The sequence below is a fragment of the Cebus imitator genome, unplaced genomic scaffold, assembly GCF_001604975.1.
Source record: "Cebus imitator isolate Cc_AM_T3 unplaced genomic scaffold, Cebus_imitator-1.0 Scaffold703, whole genome shotgun sequence".
In the NCBI taxonomy this organism is placed as follows: Eukaryota; Metazoa; Chordata; class Mammalia; order Primates; family Cebidae; genus Cebus; species Cebus imitator.
Genome location: NW_016108018.1, coordinates 13128 through 23343, shown reverse-complemented (window position 1 = coordinate 23343; position 10216 = coordinate 13128). Strand labels below are relative to the sequence as shown.

Below are 10216 nucleotides of genomic sequence, written 5' to 3'. Positions count from 1 at the left end.
TCAGGTGGTCTCCCCGAGGTTGGGACCCCCTTGGCTTAGGTGAGGATAAGTCTGGTTTTTCTGCAGTTGGCGCCCCCTCAGAGCGTGCACTCCCACCTTTTCTCATGGCGCTGCCTCTCTTCAGATCTCTGTTGAGGAGATGGCACGGAGTCTGGTCATCAAGGTCAACAGGGATGCTGTCATGAAAATCGCGGTGGCCGGGGACCTGTTCCAGCCGGAGAGAGGAATGTTCCATCTGAATCTCACCGTGGGAGGCATCCCCTTCCATGAGAAGGACCTGGTGCAGCCTGTGAGTGCCGTCCTGTCCCTGGGTAGAGGCACCCTGTGCTGGGAGCCGGGTGGGTGTCAGGAGGGCAGGGCCAGCTCAGCCTTGCCCTGCGTTTACCATTGACCAGGTGTGGGGAGGACCTAGAAGAAGGGAAGGTTTCCGAGAGTTTGACAGAGTCAAGGTACAGCCATGTGGTTAATTTTACCATCTTTTTGTGAGGCCTCACTGAGTTTCCATCTGACTTGATAATAAAGTTGTCTATTTTTCAGTGGAGACAAGACACAAAGAAATTATTCTTTAACAGAACAATAAACTTTTTTGGAGGATTTCCAAGGACATTGTGGGTTTTGTAACCCCGCCGTGTCTCACAGGGGAAAAGCAGCCATGGCGGGCGGGCAGTGTGGGCCGTTTCTCCAGGCCCTGCCTTCCCTCCCCTCAGCACAGCACATGCTGGGCCCCAATCTGCGTCTCCAGCCCCCATGCGCTGACGTCTAGGCCTGTATCCTGGGTGTTTTCACTCCCACACCAGGTAGGAGAAAGGTTCGCACATCTTCGCGTCTGAGTGCTGTGTGTCCGCAGTGCCCGTGCTGAGACCCACCCCTTCGGTGGTGTGAGCGGCACCCTGCTTTCCAGACCCACGGTGCACCCGGACTTTGCCTGGCTCGCCCCTCCTCGTTTCACAGATAAAGGGCTGCCCTGATTTGCCCACAGCCATATTGAATAATTCACATGAGCGCTGGATGGTTAAACAATCCATATTGTTTGACCTTGGATTCACATTTTTTCAGTCTTTTCCTAGCTTTAAAATTAATCCCTATTTCTTGAGCATACACCAGTGGAAATAGGCGTTCTGCAGTGAGTCATTTTGTAAAGTGAAGAAACCTACAAAGTCACCACCACCAGTGGGACTGGTCCGTTTTTGTAGTAGATTTGCATGGGGCCTCTCGCTCCCAGGAAGCCACGGAGATTTCTCTGTCTTTCCAGATAAACCCTCGTCTGGATGGCTGCATAAGGAGCTGGAACTGGATGAACGGAGAAGACACCACCATCCAAGAAACCGTGAAAGTGAACACGAAAATGCAGTGCTTCTCGGTGACGGAGAGGGGCTCCTTCTACCCGGGGAATGGCTTTGCCTTCTACAGCCTGAACTACAGTGAGTCCTGGCTCTTCCTGGCCGGCTGTGGGTGCACCTTCTGGCAGGCACATGCTGAAACAGGCCGATGGCCTCGGATGGCAGCGTGGGACAAGCTGAGGCTCCTCCAGCTCTGGGGCAGGGCAGGTTGCACAGGGGTGTGGGCGGAGGCCCAGCTCTCAGGATGACCGCTCAGGTCAGTCAGTTCAGAGTCAGCCAGCAAAGAGGAAATAACAGACGTGCAGAGAAGGTGCCTGCCAGGCCGGTCTGGGAGGCCAGGGAGGCTGGGAGGGCCTAAGAGGGTCCTTTGCAGAAAGTCCTGAGACAGCACAGCCTTAAGCCCTGTCCAAGTGCTCGTGGAAGCTCTCAGTAATGTGGTGGATTTCTAGACATCCACCACGGGAGGCATCTAGAAACAGCAGCGTGGCTGCCTGGGGGACTGTGAGCCTTGGCCTGAAAAAGGGCGGACGGAGGCCAGCCGGGTGGAGGCAAGCTGGTAGCCCAGTCCTGTAGTGCTCCCAGAAGGGGCTGCTGTGCCATCCTTTTTGGCCCAGGCTCGGGGCTGCCGTGAGGGTGGGGTTACTGCTGTGTTCCACCCCACCTCACAGGCCCACCCCACATGGGTCCACTGGGGCACCACAGCCCCACCTGTTTCTGAACACCAAGCCGTTTATGATGAAGCACCTTCCTCCCAGAGGGCAGGCAGTGCCCCCTCTATCAGACCTCCCAGCAGAAACCCCAGGTTTGAGGGCATCCATGTAGAGCAAGGGGGATGGTCCTGCCCCATCCTGAGCCGTTTCCCCTTGGGAGTCAACAGCGTGGCCGTGTCAGGAAAGGCACCTGGGAGAAAGCGCCATCCGCTGCTGGCTGCAGCGACTACGCAGCCATCCTCCCTTCAGTCGTTATTTTTGTGCTTTCAAATCCAGGTCATCGTTATAACGTTTGACATATCACAGGAAATGCTGAATTCCTTTTTCCACTTAACATCATTCACATTTCCCGGTGGTAACACAGGCACCACAGGGGCCGTTTCCAGTGACTGCATCCTTCACGGTCTGCTGGCCACGTCTGCCGGCCACGTCTGCCAGCCATTTGGTCTATAAGGACAGAAGCAGTCAGAGCTCCGTGTGCGCTTCTGTGAATCTCAAACTAGACCAGTAACGTCTCGTGTAAGACAGAAGGGATTTGCTGGGAACGGCAGCACTGGCCTGGCTCACTCTGCAGTGACTGAGCCTGGACTCAGGCTCACAGATCCCTAGGTGTGCGCAGCCTCCGTGCAAGGGGCCACGTGGAGCCAGGAAACCTTCCCGGGGAGAGCTGAGTCCGGTGCCCTCGTGAAGCCGCGACGGCCAGCATGTGCCAGCCTCCTGTCGGGAGCTTCCAGGACACCCTCATGTCTCCCTTCACAGGGGACAGGAAGACTGGCAAATGGGAGAATTTTTGTTAATTTTTGGTTTTGTTGCTATGTTTTTGTTTCTTTGATTCTTGTGTTTTGATGCCGTAAATGGTTGTTGAGAACTGATGTGGCAGGTACCAGCTGGGGATAGCCGGGACTGCGCACAGCCCGTAGGAAAGAGACGGGAGCCGGCACAATTCAACCTAACCCCAGCCTCGGCCACAGTGTGAGGCGCCTGATCACAAATCTGTACACACATTGATTTGGGGGCGTTTTTCCTAAAACAGCTTCTTTATTAGGACTTGGGAGTTCTAGGTGAGATGGAAACACTGAAAACACACAGGGAGGAGGTGTTTCTTCTGGCTTCTCAGTCTGCAGAGGGCTCAGCGTGGAGAGGACACGCGGTGGTTTTCTCCCTGAGGAACCAGAATTCAGCCCTTTCTACTAACATGGGTTTCGGGGCACTGTTTGTATGAGCTACAGATGCCACGTGGTTTCATTCAGATGCATTATGTATGACGCACGTGAATGGAAAACCCCACTGAGGCAGGAGCCGAGCAAAGGCTGACAGCTCAGAGCCCCCAGACCGCGCGCATTCACGACAGCTCAGGGTCCAGACCGCACATGCCCGCGACAGCTCAGAGCCCAGACCGCGCGCGTTCACGACAGCTCAGGGCCCAGACCGCACATGCCCGCGACAGCTCAGAGCCCAGACCGCACATGCCCGCGACAGCTCAGAGCCCAGACCGCACATGCCCGCGACAGCTCAGAGCCCAGACCGCACATGCCCGCGACAGCTCGGAGCCCAGACCGCACATGCCCGCGACAGCTCGGAGCCCAGGCCGCGCGTGTTCGCGACAGCTCGGAGCCCAGGCCGCGCGCGTTCGCGACAGCTGAGAGCCCAGACCACGCATGCCCACGACAGCTCAGAGCCCAGACCGCACATGCCCGCGACAGCTCAGAGCCCAGGCCGTGTGCTTTCGCGACAGCTAGAGCCCAGACCGCGCATGCCCACGACAGCTCAGAGCCCAGGCCGTGTGCTTTCGCGACAGCTAGAGCCCAGACCACGCATGCCCACGACAGCTCAGAGCCCAGTCCACGCGCGTTCGCGACAGCTAGAGCCCAGACCACGCATGCCCACGACAGCTCAGAGCCCAGGTCGCGCGCGTTCGCGACAGCGCAGAGCCCAGGCCGTGCGCGTTCGCGACAGCTGAGAGCCCAGACCACGCATGCCCACGACAGCTCAGAGCCCAGACCGCGCATGCCCACGACAGCTCAGAGCCCAGGCCGCGCGCGTTCGCGACAGCTCAGAGCCCAGACCGCGCATGCCCACGACAGCTCAGAGCCCAGGCCGCGCGCGTTCGCGACAGCTGAGAGCCCAGACCGCGCATGCCCACGACAGCTCAGAGCCCAGGCCGCGCGCGTTCGCGACAGCTCAGAGCCCAGACCGCGCGTGCCCACGACAGCTCAGAGCCCAGTCCACGCGCGTTCGCGACAGCTCGGAGCCCAGGCCGCGCGCGTCCGTGACAGCTCGGAGCCCAGGCCGCGCGCGTCCGTGACAGCTCAGCGCCCAGGCCGCCATGGCTTTTCCCCGCAGCTAGGACCGCGTCTGTCGCGGTCCTGCGCCCGCCTCACGCCGGCGTCCCCGCCGGGCCGACCACCCTGTGACGCAGCGCTTTCCTCGCAGTGCGGACCCCTCTGGACGTCGGGACCGAGTCGACCTGGGAGATAGAAGTCGTGGCCCACATCCGCCCGGCCGCGGACACGGGGGTGCTGTTCGCGCTCTGGGCTGCCGACCTCCGTGCCGTGCCCCTCTCTGTGGCACTGGTTGACTATCACTCCACGAAGAAGCTCAAGAAGCAGGTGGGGCCCCCCGACCTCCCGCGCAGGCACCGGGGCGGAGGGCACCGGGGCGGAGGGCTCCGGGGTGGGACCCCAGAAAGCCTCGGACCGGGCTGCGGGGCGTTTGCCCAGCAGACGCCGCCAGGCGGCTGGCCGAGGGGCCCCCAGCGTGGTTCCCTGCTCGGCTGGGCAGGTCGTGGCTCACGGCATTTTGAATCAGTCTCTTAACGTTGGAGTCAGATGATTTCAGCAGCAAACTCAGTTTTCCAGTTTCCCTGGAAAAGTCGGATCTGTGACCTCAGCCGCTGCCCCAACAGCATCTTTCTGGGGGATGCCGGGTGGAGCCAGGTGCAGCTGCCCCACCCAGTCCCCACACTAAGTCAGCTGTCACGAGCCGCGGAGTCAACAGAACAGTCGAGGTGATGCAGACAGGTTTTACTCCCTCGCTTCTGTGTGGAGGAGGAAGGTGTGGGTCAAAGCAGAGGGGCTCGTGTCCTCCACGTCTGCCCACCCCAGGCCACAGAGTCCTCCTGGCTGCTTGGAGGTGACAGTGGCAGGTCTGGTTCACACAGATGCGCCTCACCAGGCAGCTGAGGGTCCACACCATCACTTTCACACCCATCCCAGCGTCGGGAAAGAACAGCTGCTCAAATGCAGACACAGCCGACCCCTGGGCTGGGGAGCAGGAAGCTGGGCCATCATGCCAGTGGGAGTGCCCACCGGGCTGGGAGGCCACCGCAGGGCTGTGTCCTGGGTCCCCACCAGGGACATACCAGTCCCTGTTGAAGCACAGCCCGACCTTATGTGTGTCCCGTGTCTGGAACAGGGGTCGACCCTCCCACACCCAGCCTGGGGGTCACACTTGTTCCCCCACAGCCTCCCAGCCTGGGCCCAGGGTTTACATGCAGAGAAGCTGAGCCCCAGGTGGGGTGGGGGCATCACCCACAGTCAGCGAGTGGCCAGACCCAGGGCTGTGGGGAGCCCTGGATGGAAACAGGCGTGCAGCATGGGGGCAGCTGGCAGCTGTGAGGCCCAGCCTGGACCAGCAGCCTGTGTGGGGGAGGCCTGCAGGCCCTGACTGCCTCCCGGTCCCTGCAGCTGGTGGTCCTGGCGGTGGAGCGCGTGGCCCTGGCCCTGATGGAGATCAAGGTCTGTGATGGTCAAGAGCACGTGGTCACTGTCTCGCTGAGGGAGGGTGAGGCCACCCTGGCGGTGGACGGCACCAGGGGCCAGAGCGAGGTGAGCGCCGCGCAGCTGCAGGAGAGGCTGGCCACACTCGAGAGGCACCTCCAGAGCCCCGTGCTCACCTTTGCCGGCGGCCTGCCAGGTAGGCGCTCCCTGCTTCGCTCACTCCAGGTAAGGGGCTCCAGGCATGCCCAGCTTGGTCACCCCAGATCAAGCCTGGACAGGCTGGTGTTTCTGGTCGTGAATGCGGAAGGGACTTCTGTTTTAAGAGGAAGCACAGGTGGGTTGTAGCTGGGTCATTAGGGGGCTACTGTGGAGCCTCAATGCTGCTCAGGTCATCAGCTGAGGCTGAGGAACACAGACTGGGGCCAGCTTTGGCCTGACACCGCAGCTGTTAGCCGCCAGCAGAGTGACCGCCAGCCCCTCCCACGTCCAGCAAGGTGTCACGCCGCATCCCATGGGCTACACAGACCAGAGGGTGGGACAGTATCTAAGTAAGTTGGGGGCGTCCTTGCCACGGCCTGAGCCAGGAGGCTGGACGGAAAGGCGCGTGGAAGCCGACGCTGGTGCCAGTCCTGGCTCCCCACAGCTCAGCGCAGGTTTTCACTTGTGGCAACCAGCAGGGTTTCTGTCTTGGCTGCCAGACACAGACTCCACTTAGTTTTAATAAACAGAGCTTTGAAGAGGATGAGAGAGAGCCAGGAAGCCTGCAGCCTGAATGACTCATTGGGCCCAGAAGAAGATGGCATTTAATCGATGGGACTGTGTGTGCTCCCGGCAGGGAAGGGAGGCAGGCGTCCGCAGAGCTCAGGATGGCAGCTGCCTGCTGCTTGTCTGCTGGGTCTGCAGCCGAACTGAGACAGGGAAGTTAGGGAAGAGGAGAAATCCCACCTTTTCAGAGGGAACTCAGGGCTGGCCACAAGTGCTGCCAGGGGTGGGGGGAGCCAGGCAGGGGCGGGGGGAGCCAGGCAGGGGCGGGGGGAGCCGGGCAGGGGCGGGGGGAGCTGGGCAGGGGCTGGCCACGCAGCCATCCCTGGGGCCCAGGCCGGGCCTGCTAAGACGTGTTTGTTCTCTCCCCGCGGCCCAGATGTGCCAGTGACTTCAGCACCAGTCACAGCGTTCTACCGTGGCTGCATGACGCTGGAGGTCAACCGGAGGCTGCTGGACCTGGACGAGGCGGCCTACAAGCATGGCGACATCACCTCCCATTCCTGCCCCACCGTGGAGCCCGCCGCAGCCTAGGCCCCCGCAGGACGCAGCAGGGAAAGCCCCTCAGCCTCTGCCTGAAACAGCCGGGAGGAGCCTGGGGTGTCCGCACTGCGCGGGGCGGTCCTGAGAGCTGGGCTTTCCTCGTGGCCGTCCTGGCCTGTAACATATCTGTAAATAGTGGATGGACCTGGGGCCTCTGAGGCCGTGCACTCAGCCGTGGGTCTGGGCACGGGGAGGCCGGTGTGGGGCAGAGCGGGCTCAAAGAAAATAATTCTCTATTATTTTTATTACCAAGCGCTTCTGACTCTAAAATATGGAAAATAAAATATTTACAGAAAGCTTTGTAACACTGTGTTGGCCACTGCCTGCTCCCTGCGGGGTTCTCGGCATGTAGCAGCCTTCGGGATGAGCGGGGCTTCCCGGGGCCCCACGCTGTGCTCAGCTGCTCCAAAGTTCCCTCATTTCAACCCAGCCCCTGCCAGGTTAGGTGGCCACGGTCGGCTCCCTGGGAGCCCCTGTCTCTGGTAGTGATGGCAGGAGCTGGAGCCTCAGTTTACTCATTCTGTTAATGGGGACAAAGCCTTGCTCGGCCCTGCCACAGACACCAGGCATGGCCAAGTGAGGAGGGCATGGTGAGGGTTCAGCGCACGGACGCAGGCTGCTCAGGACAGTGGCCTCGGAGCCAGCCTGGGAGGGACCCTGAGCTGGGGCTGAGGGCAGGAAGACACCGAAGCGATACCTGCACCCCTCCCCCTCCCCAAGTGCCATTCCCGCCCCCCCTCCTGCGCAGACCCCTTGCTTCTGGACCTCAAGCCTGTTCCGTTGAAAGGGAAACCTTGCTTTCTCTCTTTCTCAGTCTGGGGTAGAGCTTTCCAGGAGTATAGCTGGCCCCGCTTCCTGTGTCTCCACTGGCAGGGCCCCCATGTTCCTCAGCCTCAGTTTCCTTGTCTGCAAGGGGATGGAGCGGTCACTGGTGCTGTCTGACCCCAGCAGGCCACAAGTCCCCAGGGAAGGTTGGGGCAGCCAGAATGCCAGGGCCCGGAAATGCAGTGGGGACCCTGCCTGCCTCCTGGAAGGCTGTTGGAGCCTCCAGGAGCCACAGCTGCTGGGGGCCCTGGAGTCATGTTTTCTTCTTGGTCCCAAGGGGACGACCAAGACTCATGGCTCAACACTCCCGTGTGACACGGCCACCTGTGCTGGGACCTCTGTCTGGTCCAAGCATGGGCCCCCGGGGCAGACGCTGTCACTGCAGGGCCCACACGGGGGCCCAGGGAGGGTTTCAGCATCAGAGGTCCAGACTGGGATTCTGCTCGGAGCTCCCTGGGCGGGAGTGAGACATATGGCAGCTGGGAGCAGCCACAGACTGGCATCTCGCTCAGCCCAGCCCGTCCTGGAGCTGCACCTGCCAGGCAGGACAGGCTGTGGGGCTGGCGCTTGACCCAGAGAAAAGCCAGGTGGAGAAGATGGGTAGAATCCCTGAGAGCCTGTCCAGGGCTAAATCGCCACACACAACTGCAAAGGGGTTTCCAGAAAGGGCTGTGGCCTGGAGGGCCACCCGGGAGGCCCCACTGGCTGGACTGACAAGGTGGCATCAGCCATGTGGGCTCCTGAGGGGACAGCCCCAGGCCGGGAAGGAGTGGCTTCCCTCTGGCCCCCGAGCCTGACGGCTGTGGAATGAGCAGGGCTTCTTCAAGACTCCGGGAGCCAGCCCATCTGGAGGGACCCAGCCCTCCTGTGGGTCGAGCTCACACCACAGATGGGTGGCCAGCCGGGTTCCTTGCCAGGGGCCATGCACAGGGCCCCAGCCCCTACTGGTCAGAGTCGCCTGGCTCATCCATGCTGGAGCCTCCAGGCCCTGGTGGCCCCTGAGGGTCCTTGGCAGACCCGGCCTGTGTCTGAGGCTCCTGGTGACCCCTGAAGGTCCTTGGCAGACCCAGCCCTGTGTCTGTGGGACCCCTGGTGCCAGTTTTGGGCTCCTCGGACCACACCCCATGACCCTGCACCATCGTGGGCCTGACGCCGCTTGCCCGGGACACGCTGGGTGAGGGCCTCTTATTCTTCCCCAAATCTTGGCAGCATCTGGGTAGAAGTTCTATTAATTCACGGCTTCAGCGTACTCTAAGAGGCATTGCCGGCAACTTTCGCATTGGCACTGTGAGAAAATAGTGAGGAGGGTAAAGCACTTGCCTCAGAGGCAGACGCCAGGCAGCTGGTTCATGCCGGTTCCCTTCAGAAACGGCCACCTGCAGCCAGCAGCCCCACGTGCGTGTGACAGCTCTCGCCGGCTTCGTCCAGCAGCACTGTGGGCCTTCTGCAGGCAGATGCGCTTTCTCCACTCGGGCCAGGACAGGTGGGCACTGGCTGCTCACACAGTGGGGACCCCAAGCCCCGTCCCCCAGGTGCTGGTGGGTCTGAGGATGGTTGGGCCCAGGGCTTGGAGCTGCCCATCAGGAGCACAGGAACCCAGTTCCAGGAGGGCTCAGGCGTGGATGCCGCCGGCTCACTAAGCAGGCCCACCCGCCTGACCCTGAAGGCACCACAGCCGAGCAGAGCTCCAGAAGCCTGTGAAATGCAGCCCCTGGGCCCAGGAGAGACCTGCGCTGCCCAACACAAGGCCTCACACAGCCACAGGGCCACAGCCTCCCACCTGGGGCTGCAGCATCCATCAGATCACATTGGTGGGTGCCCCGTCGAGCTCTCCTGGAACGTTCCACGGCTATCGGGGAGCTCCTGCCCAGCCCCCATCCTCCTTGGTCAAGACGACCAGGAGCAGAATCAGGCAATGCCAGCCTTGGGGGCCGGGCCATGGTGAGGCCCCCACAGACACAGATCACCCGAGACCTGAGGACAGTGTCCTCACTCCGCCAGGTTTCTCCTCTGGCTCTAGAGGGGTCAGGAATTTCTGTTTCCTGGTATTGTTTTCTTAGAGTTCCAGGGGTGCCAGAGGTTAAAATAGCCACTGTCCAAACAAGGAAGACCAATGGTGCTAGGAATTGCAACACAGAGGGCCAGCCAAGCCTGTCACGTTGGCAACCAAGCACTCTCCACAATCAGGCATGCCTGAGGGGCGCAAGAGGCAGGAGAATGGAGCATGCAGCACAAGTGCCGGCACCCCAGAGAGGGAGGAGAGATGCGCCCCAGGGAGGGAGGAGGCATGTGTCCCCTGGAGGCAGGAGGGATGTGT

The 10216-nt window shown here is 61.3% G+C and overlaps 1 protein-coding gene across 1 annotated transcript in view; it reads left to right on the top strand.

Moving 5' to 3' along the window:
* The window catches only part of GAS6 (growth arrest specific 6), a 44548-nt gene extending 37169 nt beyond the window's left edge, over positions 1–7379 (top strand). The window contains exons 11-15 of the mRNA XM_017518764.2: positions 125–289; positions 1253–1421; positions 4484–4659; positions 5737–5965; positions 6911–7379. Coding sequence (XP_017374253.1) covers positions 125–289; positions 1253–1421; positions 4484–4659; positions 5737–5965; positions 6911–7065 — 894 coding nt within the window. The 3' untranslated portion in view covers positions 7066–7379. The remainder of the gene's footprint in view (positions 1–124; positions 290–1252; positions 1422–4483; positions 4660–5736; positions 5966–6910) is intronic.
* The last annotated feature ends 2837 nt before the right edge of the window (positions 7380–10216 follow it).